Source organism: Montipora foliosa, chromosome 10, assembly GCF_036669935.1.
Source record: "Montipora foliosa isolate CH-2021 chromosome 10, ASM3666993v2, whole genome shotgun sequence".
In the NCBI taxonomy this organism is placed as follows: Eukaryota; Metazoa; Cnidaria; class Anthozoa; order Scleractinia; family Acroporidae; genus Montipora; species Montipora foliosa.
In genome coordinates this window covers 9,281,618-9,301,617 of record NC_090878.1, presented here as the reverse complement: position 1 = coordinate 9,301,617, position 20,000 = coordinate 9,281,618, and the positions used below count along the sequence as shown (strand labels likewise).

General features: G+C 37.9%; 3 protein-coding genes across 6 annotated transcripts in view; 2 read left to right on the top strand and 1 right to left on the bottom strand.

Annotated features, from left to right (window-relative positions):
* Positions 1 to 5,109, top strand: part of LOC137973580 (RNA 3'-terminal phosphate cyclase-like) — a 14,621-nt gene extending 9,512 nt beyond the window's left edge. For all 4 annotated transcript variants that reach the window (XM_068820422.1, XM_068820420.1, XM_068820423.1 and 1 more), the window contains exons 5-11: positions 1,368 to 1,426; positions 2,186 to 2,327; positions 3,351 to 3,475; positions 3,576 to 3,634; positions 3,812 to 3,906; positions 4,169 to 4,273; positions 4,974 to 5,109. In XM_068820422.1, the coding sequence (XP_068676523.1) occupies positions 1,368 to 1,426; positions 2,186 to 2,327; positions 3,351 to 3,475; positions 3,576 to 3,634; positions 3,812 to 3,906; positions 4,169 to 4,273; positions 4,974 to 5,060 (672 nt within the window). In that variant the 3' untranslated portion in view covers positions 5,061 to 5,109. The remainder of the gene's footprint in view (positions 1 to 1,367; positions 1,427 to 2,185; positions 2,328 to 3,350; positions 3,476 to 3,575; positions 3,635 to 3,811; positions 3,907 to 4,168; positions 4,274 to 4,973) is intronic.
* A 4-nt stretch (positions 5,110 to 5,113) lies between these two features.
* Positions 5,114 to 9,145, bottom strand: LOC137973581 (calmodulin-lysine N-methyltransferase-like). Its single transcript, XM_068820424.1, has one exon. It carries the CDS (start codon positions 9,011 to 9,013, stop codon positions 8,138 to 8,140), a length of 876 nt encoding a protein of 291 aa, XP_068676525.1. The 5' UTR covers positions 9,014 to 9,145; the 3' UTR covers positions 5,114 to 8,137.
* The window catches only part of LOC137973579 (ankyrin repeat domain-containing protein 13C-B-like), a 13,383-nt gene continuing 2,458 nt past the window's right edge, over positions 9,076 to 20,000 (top strand). The window contains exons 1-18 of the mRNA XM_068820419.1: positions 9,076 to 9,192; positions 10,670 to 10,711; positions 11,378 to 11,482; positions 12,339 to 12,424; positions 12,598 to 12,643; positions 13,001 to 13,067; positions 13,549 to 13,631; positions 13,834 to 13,895; positions 14,014 to 14,060; positions 14,758 to 14,842; positions 15,007 to 15,074; positions 15,602 to 15,641; positions 15,735 to 15,791; positions 16,807 to 16,886; positions 17,481 to 17,550; positions 17,783 to 17,811; positions 18,525 to 18,625; positions 19,547 to 19,650. Of these exons, the coding sequence (XP_068676520.1) occupies positions 9,081 to 9,192; positions 10,670 to 10,711; positions 11,378 to 11,482; positions 12,339 to 12,424; positions 12,598 to 12,643; positions 13,001 to 13,067; positions 13,549 to 13,631; positions 13,834 to 13,895; positions 14,014 to 14,060; positions 14,758 to 14,842; positions 15,007 to 15,074; positions 15,602 to 15,641; positions 15,735 to 15,791; positions 16,807 to 16,886; positions 17,481 to 17,550; positions 17,783 to 17,811; positions 18,525 to 18,625; positions 19,547 to 19,650 (1,284 nt within the window). The 5' untranslated portion in view covers positions 9,076 to 9,080. The remainder of the gene's footprint in view (positions 9,193 to 10,669; positions 10,712 to 11,377; positions 11,483 to 12,338; positions 12,425 to 12,597; positions 12,644 to 13,000; positions 13,068 to 13,548; positions 13,632 to 13,833; positions 13,896 to 14,013; positions 14,061 to 14,757; positions 14,843 to 15,006; positions 15,075 to 15,601; positions 15,642 to 15,734; positions 15,792 to 16,806; positions 16,887 to 17,480; positions 17,551 to 17,782; positions 17,812 to 18,524; positions 18,626 to 19,546; positions 19,651 to 20,000) is intronic.

Here is a 20,000-nt window from a genome sequence, read left to right as displayed (position 1 = left end):
TTTATCTAGCTTGTTCCGTAAAAAGGGTCCAAGATATCTAAGAGAGTGTTTACCATACAATACAGAATTAAATCTAGTAAATCTAGGAATATCAAAATTTTGGTTTCTAAAATTATATTTACAAGAGTTAGTACTGAAAATATCACAAATGAAATCTGGAAATAGCCTATATTTAACCTTGTACATGAGTATAACTATGTTTTGCAATCTCCAGCCTATAATAAGGCTTAATTGGTAGTTTAGCACGATCTAATAAGTTCATTATACGTTTCTGAATGATTTGTAGATCATACTTTGGATGCCATAAACACAGTTATTTCCAAGATTCATGTTTAGCCTGCCATCCTTTTTAAAGGATTAGTATATATAAGTCTAAGTGCAAAGTCTATATTAATTAAGAAAATTAGAAAATTAATTTGTCTAAAATAAAACAGGCAATTAATGTTACTGTTGCTGTGTAAAAATTCAAAGTTTGAAATGTCCTTTCAGCATACTCATGAAAAACAACTATCTTAAGTTCTGTTTAATATAAGTATAAAACTAAATTATTGATGCAGTGGGAGCCGGAGAGCAGGAAAACTGCATACGAGTGATATGATGAAAAACTACTAATTAAAGTTTTTAATGGAAAATAACACAAGGGCCAATAGCAGAAAATAGTAAAATGGTTGCAAATTGATATATTCAGTGGATTCAAGAAGCACTGGAAGCCGATGCCAAGCATCTGATTCAGCTACTTAGGAGTGACAAATGGTAAAATCCGAGACTCGCCGAGACACTGAGACCCTTGCATGCAAGACTTCACACCAAAATAAATGCAATATAAATAAGACTTCAAGACTTGTCACAAAGACTACACATGTTGAGGTTTCGAGATCAGATGAAAAGTTTGAGGGTGCCCAGGACCCCCCTGGCTATGCCCCTGATGACATGCCCACAGACACCCCTAAGGAAAGGGGTCATTAGGCCTCTTGTTGATACAATTGACACTACAGTTACTCCACTCAAACCAGCCATCAACTTCAAGGTTTATTAAATCCCTTTGTGGGGTGCAGGGATGGCGCAGTGGTGAGAGCACTCGCCTTCCACCAATGTGGCCCAAGTTCAATTCTCAATCTCTGTGTCATTTACAAGTGGGTTAAGTTTGTTAGTTCTCTACTCTACAGCGAGAGGTTTTTCTCAGGGTACTCTGGGTCTCCCTTCTCTTCAAAAAAATTTCAGTTTATAAGTGTCCCTATAATAAGTGCTCCAGGGCTAGAAGACTAGACAATTAAATAAAGCTCTCTTTTCCTTTCCTTTCCTTTCCCTGAATATGCTTCAGGCAATGTGTTTGTTTTCATTTACTTTATATTTGACACTCCAAACAGGTTATGAGACCCATTGTAAAAAAACTGGGTGTACAGTTTGACTGTGACATCATCAGCAGGTCAGTTATATATCATGATTGCAAATGAACTTGGCAGAAGTTCACAAATTCAGAGGCTAAATTAATTTTTATTTATTGACCTTCCACCCCTAAACTGGCTTCCATTGGTGAATGAAATATTATTATAATGTCTGGCACCAGAAAAAGTAATATCTGTAAGTGTCACTCTGAGGAGGGAAAGAGTTATAATTTATGTCTCCTCCAATTTAGAACACCCATTAAGTAAATGAAGTAAATTATGTGTGCTAAAACTAAATCCTTGGCAGGATGATTAAAACTTATTTATTTTCTATGTTTACTTATAAGTAGCCTTTCTCATGATTAGCTTCATGTAATTGTGGGTGCAAGACTGTTGATAGCCATTTCTTTTTGGCCTTGTTGTTGAACTGAGAAGTGATTTAGATACTTTTATACAGGATTCACACCTAAAGACACAAGTCTGATCCAAAACCAGTTAGTATATTATGAGATGCTTGATGTATCTTGTAGCTTCTGCAGTGGCAAGGAACCCTCAGTGCAAGACATTACTAAACCACGAAACACCAAAACACCAAACCAAAACACCGAAACACCATGTTCAACCCCACTATACATTGAATACTAACCAACAAAGGTTGGATTTTGAGATTAAATCGTTTTAGGCTTGAAACATTATTGCTCCTAATTCATTAAGATTAAGATTAGGATTCAGATTAAGAATGAGATAAGGAGCAATAAAGTTTTAGGCCTAATTAGACTTGATCACCTTTTTTTCCAAAGGGGTTATTTTCCTAAAGGAGGAGGTGAAGTTCACGTAACAGTAAATCCGATCAAACATCTGCGACCATTACAGCTACTGGAAAGAGGACCTCTAGCAAGAATCACTGGCCAAGCTTTTGTTGCTGGTGTTCTACCATTCAGGGTTAGTTCTTCTCAATTTATGTGTAATAAATGTCTCTTTCTGAGTTTGAAGTTCATACAACTGTATGATTTATAACTTAAAGGTACTGATGTAGCTGCTGCAAAATGAGAGGAAGTAAATGGAAACACTCAAAACTTTGATTGACAAAATTTTGAAAGAATTCATTTGAGTGAAAAAGAATTAAGTTACAGTTCAGTTAATGGCACGTTTTAGAAAGGATGTGAGTCAGCCGCTAACCAGTTTCAGCAGTTTTAAGCGTTTGATTTGCTCAGTTCAAGAGTTTTTGGTATACAGAAACCCGCCATATGTATTGTTTTCACATGACGTAACAGCGGTCATGTTGGTGTACCCAACTAATCCTTTGGGAATTGAGCTCTATTATCACGCACACATTTTCTTTTGTTTCGGTGGAAAAACAAGATTACTTATCATGTGAGTGAAGACACTCTATAGCCTGTATAATTTCCCCTTGAGCCATATACAAGTTGGGTTTAATTAAGATTTTGCTTAGGAGGTGATCAGCATTTGGCAACTGAGCATTTTTGATGCCTTGGATATAATACAGCAAGCAGAAAAGATGAAAACAGCTGGGCAAAGTTGTGGCAAAAAGTGTGCACAGCCGGTCAATTTGCCCAGTTCCTGGCCATTAATGAATCCCCTGCAGACATTGTAATATTATATTGAATGTAAAAAAAAAAAAGAAGCAGCCATACATTTAAGGTCTGATAAAACAAGGTTAGCAAGATAGTCATTGATTATATCATATATTATACTTTTAAATGCAGCAACAAAAATAGACTTTTGAAGCTAGCCAGCTTTTCTCTAGAATACTCCTTTACTGAACTGACCAATCAAGGGGTACATAACATCTGAAAGATATGAGAAATTACATGAAGCCATCATGTCTCCTATTCTTAAGTTCACAAAATTCAAGGTAGTACTGAGCCTCAAAAAATGTAAGCAAAATAATAATTATTAGTTCAACATCTTATCTTCCTAATTACCTGGCATTCTTACCATTAGGTAGCACAAACTATGGCAAGGGAAGCAGACAGGATCTTGAAGAAGAAATACCCAAATGTTGACGTTAACATTGAACCAGTTCAGGAACCAGATAACAAGTCACATGGAAATGGAAGTGGTATAATGTAATGAATTCCTTTTTATCATAATTACATATTTTGCAGTGGTGACTCTGGGAGCTGTAACTGCTGTACTTCATACCATACTTTACATTTTAATTGTCAGGGTGATTGCGGAATCAAAAACTGGATGTAGATTAGCTGGCTCAGCACTTGGAAGAAAAGGTTCGTTAAAATAATTCCAATTTTACAGTTAAAAAATTGAGCATAAGAGAGTGAGGTTCATTGGAGTGTTCATTAAAGTGACGGACAACTAGTGTGCAGGACTTTCTTGTAGTGTTTAAAATTACTTCACTGTACAAGATGTCTGTGAATGAGGATCTGTCTCTAACTTTTCTCAAGGTGTCCCTGCTGAAGAAGTAGCCAGGAATGCAGTTGATGAACTTACAAACAATCTTCAACACGGTGGCTGTGTTGACGACCATCTACAGGATCAAGTAAGCAGCCGACACCCCTTTATTTTGGAAAGAAATCCTTCAAGAAGCCTATTCCCCTAGCGAAAGAGGCTGACCCCCTCAATTTTAATTTGTGATTCAGTCAAGGTTCATTTTTTTCTACAGCAAAGAAACTTGTTAAATAACCCTTCATTGAGGCACTACTTCCTGATTTGACAAAATCCTTTTTTTCTGTGCAACAGAAAACAATAATATTTTGCAGTTTGTCTGTTGTGATTCTTAAAAGGGGAAAATCCATTTTCAGCTTGTCATCTTTATGGCGTTGGCAAAGGGACACTCTTCACTGAGATGTGGACCTCTAACAATGCACACTCAAACAGCAATATATGTAGCAGAAAAAATCATGAAGGTGAGAATACATGAAGCCTTACACCAGGCAGCTGACAAAGCTGGATACATCAGTAGATTTTTAGACACATCTCTGACCTGGAGGCATCTGAACGCAAAATTGCTTACTTTGAGAAGTTAAGTTGTGAGAACTGAGAGAAGATAAGAGGAATGCCGATATTTTTATGAGCCACAAACAGAGCTGAATTCTCAGACTTCACTAATTTGTCATGTCATGTCATGTCATCAGGTGAACATCATCAATCAAGAGTTAAATACAAAGGAGCTGAGGTGCTTTTGACATCACTGATATTTTGATTAACTCTTGTTCAAATAGCTTGTTGCAGCATTCACTGCCCTAGAAGCGATACCTACAACTGTTGAAAGTGTTCCACTTAACACAGTTGTAGAAAGCATCCTTCAGATGCCAATCTAGGGTCGTTGTTTGATGTCAAGTTTAGTTGGGTTTTCACCCATGACTGGTCTCATATCTGGAACACCAAGTGTCAAAAGGGTTGTAAGAACTTTTTTTCAGTGGGTATTGTAGGGTTTGCAGGAAAAAAATGTACTATCTTTCAAGGAAAATTGTGGCGAAGTTTTTCACAAAGACAACAAAATAGCACAGGTTGTGATTTTCTCCGGCAGCCAACTAACTTTGATAACCTTGTGTTGTTTCAGCTGTATTGTACTTATGGATAAATTCTGTTTTGTTGTCTTCCTAGGCAAAAATAAAGGTTCAGGAAGTGTCAGACAAGGAAGGATGCATAATTGAATGTGAAGGAATAGGTTTACAGAACCAAAATCTGTAGCAAATAATTATTTATAACGAAATAAATCAATAAACAAGCATGAAAAAGAGTGATTGTATTTCTGTCATTTACTTCTTTGTTGCCACTCAATTCCCCCACTGGAAGGGTGAAGAGTACTACATGTATCCACCAAAGAATTCTTCATCCGCTTTTAAAAACCACCTTGGTTTTGAAAGTCCCTATTGTGCCTGGCACTGATTTATCCACTGGACATCACTGTCCACCTTTTTGAACAACCAAGATCAGGCTCTCAGTTGTTCAAAGCTTGGATTTTTTGTCATGGTTGATTCGTCGCTATCCATCTGGCCGGAGTTGTTCAAAGGGTGGATAGCACTATCTACTGGATAACTCAAAAACTCACTATTGGTTTTGCTAGTGTTTAGAGGGATTTTCAATTGAGTGTCGAAAGCTGACTCGTCACCAGTTGTCTTCCCCCAACAAGACCATGAAAGACAACTGATGATGAGTCTGTGTCGAAAGTAATAAGCGAATTGCTTTGGTTTTGCATCACTTCAAACAGTGATTGGTTCAAAGTTCTTGTGCCACTTTTTCAACCAATCAGAAATGAAACCAAAACCAATCGCGGCTTACATGTCCACATTTTCCTGCGCTTTGTGCCGGCTAAGTGTAATTACTTGGAGATTTGATTGGTTTACTGGATTGTCTCCGTCCTTTTTGATTTGCCAAAGTATTTAATTCAGTTTTGGTTTCACAACCTTGATTGAAACTCGCTCTATCTGGCCTCAGCTGTTCAAAAGGTGGATACTAAGCACTATCCACCAGAGGCCGGTTGCTTGAAGCCTGGTTAGTGCTAACCGTTGGTTAAGAGATATCAAAACCTATAGGTTTCCATGGCATTTAATGCTGGTTAGTGCTAACCATGCTTCGAGCAACCTGGGCCAGATAAATTTCTATCCAGCTAACCCAAAGCAAAACCAATTGAGTTATCCAGTGGACTAGTAGTGATTTATCCAATGGATAGCGCTAATCCACCCTTTGAACAACTAGGGCCTTCTGGACAGTGATTTCTCTGGCCCCAGTCATTCGAATGGTGGATAGCGCTGTCCACTGGATAAATCACTATCCACTGGATAACTCAATTACTTTTGCTAGTGTTTACACGCTGGATAGTGATTTATCTGGTGGATGGTGTTATCCACCTTTTGAACAACTGAAGCCCGCCCCAATAATTGTTATCCAGGCTGGATAACTTAATCGACCTGATAGCCTACTAACCAGAGTATGAAATATAATACTCCACATTTTGTTGGCCAAGGTTTCTTTTAGAGAGGCTTTTACTTAGATGTACTCAGAGTATGCATGTTTCTTACTAAGTGAATCCTGGAATTTTGCACAGAAGGAAACTGTTGGATATTGACTTTTATAAAATAATTAGGATAGTACATGCACTCTCACTGGTCAATAGCTGTGTTTAGTGAGAGTATGTAAACAAAACTGTGACATCACACAAATTTTGATTGGTTATGTGTTGTCAGACACAAGTTTTGATTGACTGGTAGGAAATATGAGCGTGTATCAAAAAAATCTGTTTTGATAAAGAAGTAAAAAAAACAGCATTTTTGTTCATTTGTCGAATTCTTTTGGGGAAATATTTTCTGACGGCAACAATAGGGGACTCTTCCGTGTTTACAAAGCCTCGTCTAAACACTCAGGGAGTTGGGAGAATTCAAGACAGTTATACAAACCCTTGACATAACTGTCTCATCTCCCCCTGATGTTAAGATGAGACTATGAACACACGGAAAAAGTTCTCTGTTGCTTAATTCCACCAGATAAAGATATCTGACCTTTGAACTACTGGGGCCTGTTTGAAGTGTGGAATTTTCTTCATATTATAATATTTTCCCTCCCATAAGTGACACTTGAAGATTTTACTCTGCCAGATGCCAGATGATTTTACTTGTCAGAAGGGAGCCCCTTTGGGGTGAAATGGTTAGCAACAGCTATTTCCGGTCAAAAATTTTCCCGTAACTGCAATTTTCATAATTCTGCTAAATTAATCTTCAAGCGCCAATGGCCAAACTTTGTTTTGCCTTTCATCAATCAAACTTCCGACAGTAACCACAGATGACAAAATCAATTGATGCGTAACTGAAGGGCGGAGGGGTTGGCGCAGTGGTAAGATCTCTGCCTTCCGACCCTAAGGTCCCGGGTTCCATTCCCGGGGCTGCCGAGACTGGCATATTTGGCGACCTTCTTTCCCGCTAAAGTTCACTCAGCTTTCCATCCTTCCGAGGTCAGTAAAATGAGTACCAGCATGCATGGACTGCTTAGAAGCAGCTGTAATTTGCGCCTGTATATGCTTCCACTCCGCTGGGGGTGAATTGATCATTGTAAAGCGCCTTTGAGACGTTGTGATAAGGGTGCTATATAAATGCACCACTTTACTTTACTTTACAATCGTAGATTTGAACTCAATGCCGATGGAATCTGTACAAATCTTTTTAATGAAGAATTTGTAAAAACATATAATGGTGTTCAAGCTGTGAACTAAACAAAAACTCCAATTTACTTTCCGGAGGTGGAGTTGATCTTCCTGGCTATGTTCGGAAATTTGATTGATGGAAGCCAAAACGCAGTTTGGCGCTTAGCACTTCAAGGTAAGATTCCGCAGAATTATGAAAATCGCAGTGACAAAATTTAATGTCAAGTATTCAGTGTGCATAGCTCTTCCCAATGCTTGGAGTTTATTTTAAAAGCTATATAATTATTGGCTAAACCATTGGATAAAGTTATGATCTTAAACATAACTTAGGACTGATGTATTAACTCCTTTTCCCTCCCAATATTGTAAAATTCACACCCACCCCAGAATCCATTTGCTGTGCTTTCCCAATAATTCCTAAATGATGACGACATGCTTGGTCTAGAATATACAGCAATCCTGCATTAGTGTGGTTGGCACATTGATAACAGTTAATATCCATATGTTTCTCGCTGTAGGCAACTATTCAAAAATCCACATGAAACAAAAGGGCTTCAGCTTTTTTTACAAATTGTAATATTACAAGTTCATCAAGACACAAGCCTCCCTTCACAATAAATTATTATGCATTTCATGACTTGATCCCTGTTTTCTTGGAAAGTAACAACAACACTGGATAATGAATATCTTCCTCATACAAAGGATCTTCCCTCTTGGCTAACTGATGTCTTGACCACACCAAAGGGTCATAGTTTCTCAACATGGTCACACTGAATCGAGAGCGAGCCTTGCTGCAGAATAATTCCAGTGTATTCTTTCGACAAGGAGCCATCACAATTGCCAAACCAGATTCATTGAGTAGTGCATCCATAACATGAACTAAGCCAGACTGACACTGAGTGAAAAACAGACAATCAGCACTGATAATGAAATCAAATTTAAATTCCAGATTTGAAAGATTTGCATTTTCATCCCAAATCAAAGATTGACATGTCACAAGGGTTGAACCAAAAGACGGTTGATTTCTGTGAATGATAGCTCTCATGTTTTCCACGCAATCATTATTGCCGTCTGTTAGTACAACATGGAAAGGCTCTGCAAAAGAAGCCAGGAAAATCCCAGCAAGGCCTGTCATTCCTGCTCCAAGCTCACAAACTGTTTTACCATTGAGTTGATTCTTGTTTTTAACCAAGTAATATGTTAATACTTCTTCCGAAGGCCATAAGCAGACGTTACCAGTATTGTCAAAACCGGTCAAATCTTCTAGAATAACCTGTCTACTTCGTTGCTTCACGAGCATTGGTTTGTTCACGTGTGAACCAAAAAGGCGATAGTCAGTCCACTCATAATCACCTTCACTTTCCAGAAACGTTTTAGAAAACAAGTTAAACCCTGAAAACCGTCGCACAGATACGTTGATATTCTCTCTTCCAAGTGCTTGCTTGTTGATAACTGAAGCTAACAACTTCCATCTCTGGCGAGCTTTTCGCTGCCAGTCATTCGCCATTTTATTCGCTTATCTTTCTATGTTTGACGGGATAGAACTGACGTCATTAGGTAACGCACTAACAAAGATGGATTCGTTGTGTGATCAATTCCCTCTTCACAAAGCTATTTTTGAGGGCAATTTGCGCAAGGTTTCAGGTTATTTACGCACCTGTGACATAGGAGAAAGAGATATACATGGTAAGAGCTGGCTTTTATGTAGCGATCTTGTTTTGGAAGCTTCCAACGGTTTGTTTTGCTTCTCGCCTATTACCCGGCCGGCATGAAGCTTATCTAAGCTTGAGCTCATGATTGTTTCAGCTGGTTGATGTTTTCGATTCTTTTCACCAACCTAAATGAAGATTATTGGTGTCGATCAGAATCATATCAATGCTACATTTGACTAAATGCTGTTTGGATGGCGAAATTTTGAATAAAATTATGTAGGATCTGGAACATTCTTGACATCGACAAGTTGACTTCTCGTGATATGACGACATAAATGTACATGACTGTATCAACAAAAAGTCGCTTAAACAATTTATTGATTCCAGTATCAGGTTTGCTAAGTGTGAGAATTTGATTTACATAACTCTTAATCCTTTTCCTTTTTTGTCGGAACATTAGTCTTCAATCCATGGAGTTAATTTGCCAAAAATGCGATAGCATCAACTTTTGTTTGTGATTTTCTGATAACCTTAAATTATTAAAAATATATATATTTAAGAGATTGCAGTGTCTTAATACAAATATTGTGGTTTTATGGTATGGCTTCTCTGTAAAGGAGAATTTTAGAAATAAATCTATGATGCATGTGAAGTATGGGTGACCATCTGGATTACTGTGTGTCGAGACAAGGAGACCCTCAGTCAGTGCACCCAAAAGCAGAAGTTCTATTTTTATTGATGTAATTTGATTCATAAAATTGTCCTGAGGCAATGGAAGGCATTAATGGAATTACCATTGCAGTATCCAAGCGAAAGAATCTTTGCTTGAGAATCTTTGCTTAAGATATTAAATTTCATAGTATATTAATAGAATTGTCTTAAGATAGAAAATAAAGAAACATTAATTTCTGTAGGACAAGCTTTTCAGCCTTGTTTGTCAAATGTCACCAATATGAGGAATTCAAAACCAGACTGATGCTTATCAGCTTAAAATCAGTGTACCCAATTGGTTTTTAATGTCTTACTGGGAATTCTAAGTATTTAATTCAGGTAAAGATAAGGGAGTGCACAGATGAAGGGGCAAAAATTTTTGTGACAGATCTTTATTGCTGGGTTTACAAAAAACTGCTCAGTCAAAGTTTACACTACATCAGATCTTAAAATCAGGGCCAGGGTTGGTCTGCCTGAGAATTGTGATGAGCACTCAACTTGTTTTTAGTAGCCAATTTAAGGTCTTGTGTTAAAGTGCCAAGGTCACATGTCATGCTGGTTGCTGAGACAAAGAATGTGTGAGAAATCAAAGTGCTGTCCTTGTTGGGAGCTTTAAAGGTGAAGGTAAAGGTAAAGATGAAGGAAACTGGTTGTAATCTTTACAAAATCAATTCAGCCTTTAACTAATTTATAGGTTTTTTACAAGTGAATTAATTGCATCACTTTTTATCAAAATTATGAATTTTTTGTATTCCTCAAGTTACTGTAAAAACCACTAGTGGCATTTTCTCTTTCCTCAGGAAACACACCTCTTCACTTGGCAGTTCTTTTAGGCCGCAAAGGTGAGGTTTTTAATAAAAGATGAGCTTACTAGGGCAAAATGGTACCCTAGAAACACACTTCCTACTCCAATGCTAGCAAACAATGCAAAGGCATGATGCTGTGAATATTCACTGTTTCACAAACAAGAGACATCCTCACACATGACTTGTACAAGTACTCACTAAAACTGGCTGAGACCTCTATACAATGTACATACACAGCACTCCTGTTGTTAAGTAAACTCCATTAGATTGTATTTAACTGCATACAAGGCTGCTGCCTAACGGTTGCCTGGTTCCCTAGGTTCCTTATTTGTGAGTGTGGGCGACCAAATTTCTGAACAAGTAGCCCAAACAGGTACCTTGATTCATCCTCACTTTCTTGTAAATTTGATCCCAGCTGGAATTAATTAATTCATGGGCTCTTGAAAAAATGACTCGGGCTACTAACTTTTAATGTTGGAAGCCCAAAGGGCTCCCAGAAAATTTTTCTTAGGCAGGAGCCTTGGCATTTATAGTGTTTTAGATGTACATGACTGTATCAAATTTAAGTAGACTCCAAAACTGTCTCAGGGGCTTCCACCCCTCCCCCCCTCCTACCTTTTTTGCTGTTCTTTCCTTATAAAAAACATGGTTTAGAGGACACTGTGGTGTATTTTTTAATGCGTTCTCTCCTTCTGTTCTCAGAATGTGTGTACTTGTTGCTAGCTCACGGAGCACAAGTCAAGGTTAAGAACAATTTTGGATGGAGTCCACTTGCTGAAGCAATTAGTTATGGAGATCGACAGATAAGTAAGTGAGAGAGTACTCCCTGCTAGATGTGAATTTCATTGGCTTGCAATTTAGCAATACGTACTTGAGTCAATTTAAAATGTAAAAGAAACTGAAGTGGTGTGTAGGTGATTCCAGATAATTAACCCATTGACTCCTGAGAGTGAGGCTTAACAGATTTTACTCTTTCTAATGCTAACTGGGAGCGTCCTAGCACATCTGAGGGATCAATAGGTTAATCATGAGAAAGATCCAGGCAAGAGTACGGTAAAAGCTGACTGTGTGTAAGCCACACCCATAGACCAACACCCTAGACGTGGACGTTCAAATTTGAGGAAAATAGTTTTTTAGAAAAATTTAAGATCAATTAGCACATGCAACATAATTTGTAAGGCTGCTTGCAGAGGAATGGAGATTCCATCTCACTTGAAAAATTTAGCTGTTTTACTTTAAGTGAAAATTCGGCAATTGCAAGAGTTCTTAGAGTGCGAGAACCAAATTCACAAACTAAAGTCTTCTTTAGGAGCCACTGCTCTTTTGAAAACAATTTTCTTCTGTTATTCATACTGTTTTTACATACTCTAATAATAATTATTAGGTAAATTAGAACTTGAGTTCCAAGTTGTCAACAAGATATTACTCACAAAGGTGGCACATATCACTGAAAATGTTCTCGTTAACAATATTTGAAGTCTCAGAAAAGAGTGACATTCTTATAATGCAAGTGAGGGAGAACTGCATTTATTTCTTTGTATTCACATTGTGGCTGTTGCATTGCCAGATTGGCTCATGATCAGGTACCGCTATCATTAACATCTTAGTGAGGCCTTGTTAGAGTTAGATCAGAGTAAATGTCTAATTTTCTTTTTGTTTTTAGTCACTGCTTTGCTTAAAAAACTGAAGCAACAATCAAGAGAAGCTCTTGATGAAAGGCGACCTCAATTAACTGCTGCGTTGATGAAGGTTTGTCTCTTGTGTAATTTTGTGGAAAACTGCAGAGCTAGGATCCTTTAGTTTTCCATGAATCTTTTAAGATTGCATCCCTTAAATTTGTTGAACTGCCACTTTTTCAAATGGCAATTGCAATCTGTTTCTTACCATTTTTCTGTACACGTTTTTTATTTTTGTTTTTCTAGCTTGGTGACTTTTACATGGAGATCAACTGGGACTTTCAAAGTTGGGGTACTGTGTTGTCATGCTTTTTTACCACTACTTAAAAATGGTTCAATGTTTTGAAAACTTTTTAGGGCTGATTTACCTGGTACAATTTTTGTCGCATGTGACAAGCTTATAACAGGCCTATGACACAAATTGTTTCGTGTAAATCAAACCTACAACTCACTTACGATTGTCGTGTACGTCAGAAAAAAATGTCATAGCATTTCAAAAAATGTTCTAAAATGCTGCAGCAATCGTAAGTCATCGTTATTGTATGCCTGTCGCACGCGACAAAAATCGTACTGTTTAAATCGGCCCTTTGATTGAAGTGCATACAGCATAACATACACACTGTACTGAGGAAAACCTTCTATTTTGCAGTTCCATTATTGTCAAGAGTACTGCCATCTGACACCTGTAAATTATACAAGAAAGGCTGTTCCATAAGGTAGGAAAATTCCCACACAAGCTACAGGGCTTATAATTATATTTTTTTTTTGTGGGAAGAAGCAACATGGAGATGTTGATTTTTCTGAGTAGAGGTTGTTCTGGCCTGAAAGGGGGACATCTCTCTTTTTATTGATCAGTGATTTTGAACTACACAATCAGCAGTATGGCTGAAGTCTCTTAAATTAAATATCTGTTCCATGTGCATCTTGAAAAGTCATTTTACAGTGTCCCCAATTAGTGCTTCAGCGCTAGAACGACTAGACACTTAAATACCTTTCCTTTCATGGGTGGAGCAGCTCATAAATTTACTTTATCTTTGTGACTGTAATACCAGTTCTTTGAAGACCATAGAAATATGTTGTCTGTAAGTACTAATTTTGTGCATCTGACTTTGGCTGAGCAAGCCTTGCACTGCTAACTTCAGATGTAAATTTTCACATGGAATGTTCGTAATGTAATGTGGTTTCTTACTTGAACAGAATGGATAGCACACTTGTGGACTTTACAGATATGAAGTGGCAACGGGGAGACCTAACCTTTATCTTCAATGGTGATGCTAGAGGTATACCACTACGTGATCACCTTCAAACTGTACTTTGAAAATTTCCTCTGCAGTTAATGCATACTACACATGAGCTATAAAACTTTGTCAAAGTTGTCTTGTGCAAACTTCTTTTCCTGTATAATCCATGGAATTAACTTGTTTACCTCGGGCCAGTTTCTAGACTAGCAACTGTTATGGTTTTTCTTTTTCTGTGTAACAGGGAAACAGGCTTTTGCTATATTAGACAATGACAAAAAAGTTTTTCAGAGGCTCAGGACAGAGGTGAGTTTGGTTACCATGAGGAAATTTACGGTAGTAAGAAAAAGTATTGAGAAATTCACCTTGTGACTCTAAAATTAAATGTCATCAGGTAAAAACTATTATTCCCTCTTCTTTTCAGGACACTGAGGCTGAAATAGAGGAAGAAGTGGACATACTTATGAGCAGGTACATTGTACTTGTCTGAAAAGATTTTGGAGGAAAGGAAAGGAAAGAAAAAAACTTTATTTAAGTGTCTAGTCCTTCTAGCGCTGGAGCACTAATTGGGGACACTGTAAACTGAAATTAACAATGAACGCAAATCAAGTCAAATGTTGGTTTTTGAGGAAAGGGGAAACCGGAGTACCCGGAGAAAACCTCTCGGTGCAGAGTAGAGAACCAACAAACTCAATCTACATATGACGCCGAGTCTGGGAATCAAACCCGGGCCACGTTGGTGGAAGGCGAGTGCTCTCACTGCGCCATCCCTGCACCCCAAAGGGAGTACAGATGTATATGTACATACATTGCACCAATGATCCCTAAACTCAGTCGCAATCTCAGTTTCTTCCCTGCTGATTGAGGACATTCTCGTGGTATTCCAGGTTAACTATCCTGCCAGCTAGCATTAGAATTATTAGAGCAACATGGGCCACGGAGAAGGAGGGGCTGGTCAGCCCCCCTCTTTTTTCCTATGGCGTTGTTTTCAGCTTGATCAAAGACTTAGTTATTTACACGCCCACTTTTTATCCCCCCACTATCAAACGTACTCCACGGCCCCTGTATTATTGCCACTTATTATTGAAACAGGGGACTATTTCCTTAAGTTCCAGTTACATGTAGGTCTGCTGGGCTTGTAACACATGTATTGTTGGACATTTTGCAGCGACATTGTTTCAGCCATGATGTCAACCAAACCTATTACCTTCAGCAGATCGCAAAATGGTTGGATCTGGCGTGCAGATAGAACAGTAAGCAACAACTTAAATCTGTTGTGAAAAGAGGTCTTAAGGGTTAACTATCTTGCTTATAAATTGTTGCAATGATTTTTTCTTTTTTACAAAAGCTTTACAGGTATACTGTATGTCGTCTTTCATTTGCATAAAATTTTCAATTTTTTTCTTTCTGTTTTTAGGAAATGATTGGACCTTATCATTCAAATGTTTACTCCATAAATGGGATGCTTCTGATATCCAGGAAAAGGTGGAATTTCATGTACTTGTTGTTTTGTTTATAAATAAATGTTCTTCTCTCTGGTATAGTAAGGGTAGTGTTTTCCTCTTACATGTAGACTGTCAGCAGTTCCTTCAGCTTTAGGTGTGTGACCCTTTTGATTCATGCAAGGAATCTTATTTAAGAACAACTCTTTTGCTTGTCATATTGGGTGTACTCACAAGGGTAAACTCAATAAGCGCCATAAACGTAAGTTTTATCTGTCCAAACATTCTGGTAAAATCTCTTTAGCCAAACCAACAAAAAAGAGGATAAAACTTTCAACTGAAAACAAGAGATTCAAGACAGTGTGCATGAAAAAAATTAATGTTAATGATTCCACATGCACTAGTTGCATGACATGCCAGTGAGTTACGTGACGAGTAGAATAACATGACAGCTTGAATCATTGAAGCAAGAGGCTCTTATTTAGAACAGACAATGGCAATCAAATTGTATCAAAGTGGTATTAACACATTTTGTATTAACAAGCCCTTATGTTTTCTTACTATCGTTAGAAGAGAACACCTAACTGATGAAGATGTTATCAAAAATAAGGTGGGTTCCATTCTAAAACAAGTGCTGTCTACAGATGAACATTAGTCATTTCATCTTTCATCGTAAAATTGCGGTGTAATTTATTGTTGACAGGCTTTAGTTGAGACCCTCAGCAAAGGAAATGGAAACATTATGGATAGTTTGCCTGAGGTGAGACATTAGTTAGAATGAAAGCACTGTAAGGAGCAGGCGTAGCCATAGGTCACAACTTTGATTCTCATCAACTTCAATGTCTGTTTCGCCTTTTTCTTCTGATTTGTGTAGCTGTAGTCTTAAACAACTGTACAATGGAGAACTGACAGAGGGAGGGGCGTAAAGCATGCACCCTCAGCTTCCATTGATACCATCCTCATACCCGAAGGAACCATTATACCAACATTAAATAGAGTGACTATGTTACTTTTCTGTGGCTGTGTGGTTAACACTAGACTTCCAATCACTACTAGTATTCCAGTTCAGAGTTCTCGGGTTCACGTTCTGTGTTATCTCTGGTTCAACTTCTCAGCTGCTTTTGTAACTGAACAACAGATCTGCCTTCCTCTCATTGGGATAGTGGTCAATAAGTTTTATCCATAAAACTATCGTTATCACACTGCTTAAAGTGCAACTACAATGAAAAAGTCAGTTCTCATTTTCTGCACATTTTGAAAATACTCAACAGGTGAAATACCGGTATTTTTTAGTAATTTGAAGAGGAAGACTGTTTAACTCCACTCTTTTCATTCAGCAGTCCTCCATTACTTGGTGGATCGAGGAGAACGTGATGTCATTTAATCACTAGTTTAAAAATGAGGTGTTGATTGCGGCTTACTTATTATGCAGAATACAAATTTGACAATCTGAAAGCCGAAACCTCTTATGCTGCATACTAAGTAAACTGCATTCAAGCACTTCATTTGTAAGCCAGTGAGTAAATGACATCACTTTCTACTCAATCAAGATCGCTGAAAGCTTATCAGTGAGAACCACACCAAGTATTGGAGGACCATCAAATGAAAAGAGTTGAGTGAAAATAAACAGTTTTCCTCCTGAAATTACATCAAAAGATTTCGCCTGTTGAGCATTCAATGCAAGTACCGGTACTTTCGAAGTGTTAAGAAAAAATGAGAAGCGATTTTTGATTATAGCAGCATTTTAAGCTTATTATTTTTGCTGTTTATTGTAGACCACACGACGAAGTTCCCTTCACCCTCCACCCAAATCTGATTTGACCTGGGATGAATATCTACTTTACGATTCGGAGAGGTAATAAAAAATAATCAGTACTCTTAATATGCCTTCTTTCAAAAAGTAATTTTGCTGAACATTGTTTGGTTCAAACGTTTTGAAGCAGGGTGTATTTAAGGTGGTTTTGTTGATAAATGATGATAATAAAATGAAGGAGATGTTAAATGCCAACCCTGGTAAAAAGAAATAAAGAGTTTTAGTTTAATTACATAGGTGATTATTGAAAATTCTCTGTGCTGATTGGTTGTACTTGAGGTGATTATTGCACGATAATCACCTAAGCAGTTTTTTCAAAATGGCCGCAAGCCATTTTGTCAAGGTGACAGACAAGGGGCATCATTTGGGAGACCCTTTGATATTGAAGTTGGGGAAAAAAGGAAAGGAACTTCATTTAAGTGTCTAGTCATTCTAGCACTAAAGCACTAATAATTGGGGACACTGTAAATATTGAAGTCAAATGTTGGTTTTTGAGGAGAGGGGAAACCAGAGTACCCGGAGAAAACCTCTTGGTGCAGAGTAGAGAACCAACAAACTCAACCCACAGTTGATTATTCCATCTGGCTTACTTAGCTCCTGTTGTTTTTTTATTTGAATTCCAAATTTCATTATTAGGCTTCCCCGAATGGGTCGTAAGATTGTGCTGAAAGAAGATAGGAAAGCTGTCAAATGCCAAGTGGCAATGGTACTGTGTTCATTTTTTTTGTATTGTCTTTAAAGCATCAGATTGTTTGTAAATTATTTCTGTTTCTCTTCACTTTTCTCCTCTGTTACTTCCTTTCTCTCACATGGGGGGGGGGGGGGGGGGGGGGGGAGGGAAGGGGGTATCAAGAGTATAGAGGTCAAGGTTTCACTTTCACTAGTGAAGGAATTATTCAACTACAGCTAACAAATAATATTGTTGCCTTCTGTTACAGAGTGAGGAATTTCCGCTGTCAATTGACTTGTAAGTGTCATTATTACACATACAGTACTACATAGAATGTCAAAAACTTGTGCTGAAGGCATGAACCTTTTGGTGGATTCCTAATGCAAAAATAGTCAGCAACTATTCACCAAAGTGGATGGAGGTGGTGGATATTTACTGAGCCACGAAGCATCAAGGTTAATATCCACCACTAGCCATGGACGCTGAGGTGAATAGTTGTTTTAGTATATACTAAAACAGTGAGATAATATAGCACACAAAGATGATTTCCATATTGGTGCACCCCAAAGCTGTTAAGAGGTGGTGTTACCTCCTTCGTACTATGAATATTTTTTTACTATTGGACAACGGACGTCATTGGATGAATGACACTTTTTAGTCAGTGACTCGCTGGCATGGCTCTGTAGAAATATGGGAGGGGGCCTGCACCTGGTGCAGGTGGAGAAACATTTTGTTGAATAAAATTGAAAGGGACTGAAATCTGGCATAAATTTTAAGTATTCTTTTCAAAAGATTTTTTTAAAAAAACGTCTTTGGAAAAGGTCGAATCGGCAATATTTTTTTTGTTATCCAATTTACCTATTTATAGCTGTTGTTCTTTAAAACGTTTACTCTTTGATATAACGGAAAGTAGATGATACAGTTATAAATTGGCCAGGTTTTTTTTTGCAAAGGGACCACTGAGTTACATTGTTTGGAGAAGTGTGATTTGAGATTGTTTTTTTTTTCAGAATTCTCAAACTGTTAGAAGTTATCGCGCCATTCAAGCATTTTAATAAGTTAAAGGAGTTTGTAGCGATGAAACTTCCCGCGGGATTTCCCGTCAGAATAGGTATGTCCATCAGAGCGCGTTCTCTCTTATTTATCGATAATTGTTGATTTTTCGATTTTTCTTATTTACCATGAGAATGGGCGATGTTGTTTGATTAGCTCAGGTGATGTGTTTTTACTTACTTTTTTTTTTTAAATCGCGGAAAACCTTGTTTCACATTTAGTTTGTCACCCCGATGCTGTGTAGTTTAATTAAAGCACATTTAGCGTTAAATTAGGATAAATAAAATGGGAGCTTTAGGCTTTGGTGGAACAAAGCTGGAATAAGAGAGAGCTTGGTAACCGTGTTACAAAAATAAGGTGAAAGATCACTGGAGTGTTAGAACTGAATGAGTGCGGATTGAACACAAGCCGAGCCAACAGTCAGGTCTAAAAAAAAAAACAAAAGAAAAGGTGCTCCCTTTGTGATGACGTCGGCAATTTATTCGATAAGGAAGATAAACAATAACTCCTGTTTCACAGCACTTGTTTCGGCATGACCTTTGTGGGACTTTTTTTCAGGCTTCATTGCAAGTGCTGTAAATTTGCCCTCTCAACTGCGATGACCAGTAGTCGTCACAATCTGCTGGTCAAAATCCACAAATTTAAGACATTTCATGACAAACCACCACATCATTCGCAAACAGTAGGGAACTTAAGTGAAGCAAGGTGGTGGTCGGCCTTGTTTATTCAGCTCTAAAGGCTTTTGAGCGAATGAGGTCACCAACTGTGTTTGGCAGTTAAAGGTCAACAGTAACTGGTACCGTCACTTTCACATGGGTGTCATACCACAGGTGTTATTGACCCTGCAATGGACCAGCTTCCTGTTTTGGTTCGAATTTCGTTTCTGTGGTGACCGTGAAGATCCCTTGTCTTCCGGTTTTCGCAGACGCGAATTTTCTTTTTCCCCTTTTGCTCTGCTAACGTCTTGTTTCCTCACCAGAGATACCAGTCTTTCCAACCATCACGGCTCGTGTTACATTCCGAGACTTCAAATCCTGTGAAAAGATTCCTTCGTCGATGTTTTTTATACCTCGAGATTACAAGGTAAGATTTTTTCTGTAGAAGTCGTTCTATTAAACACACTACGCAGGGTGATTTATTGCATCAGATAGTTACGGCATTGCAATGCGCAAAAATGTCTCAAGTATTGAAACTGGCCGTAATTGAAGTAAAGCCAGCTAGTCTGCCATTTAAGCTTGTGCAAGTGCAATAAATTGTCCATGACTCTACTTTTCTAGACTTTCACCTTCATAAACCAAACAAATAAGTTCAAGGTCACCACTGAGATGAACTGGAGTTGATATTTATTCTTTGGAATTCCTAAATATTGCTTTTTTGTCTCCATACATTCTCTGTAATTTTGTGCCTTTGGAATTTACAGGAAATGTATGGCA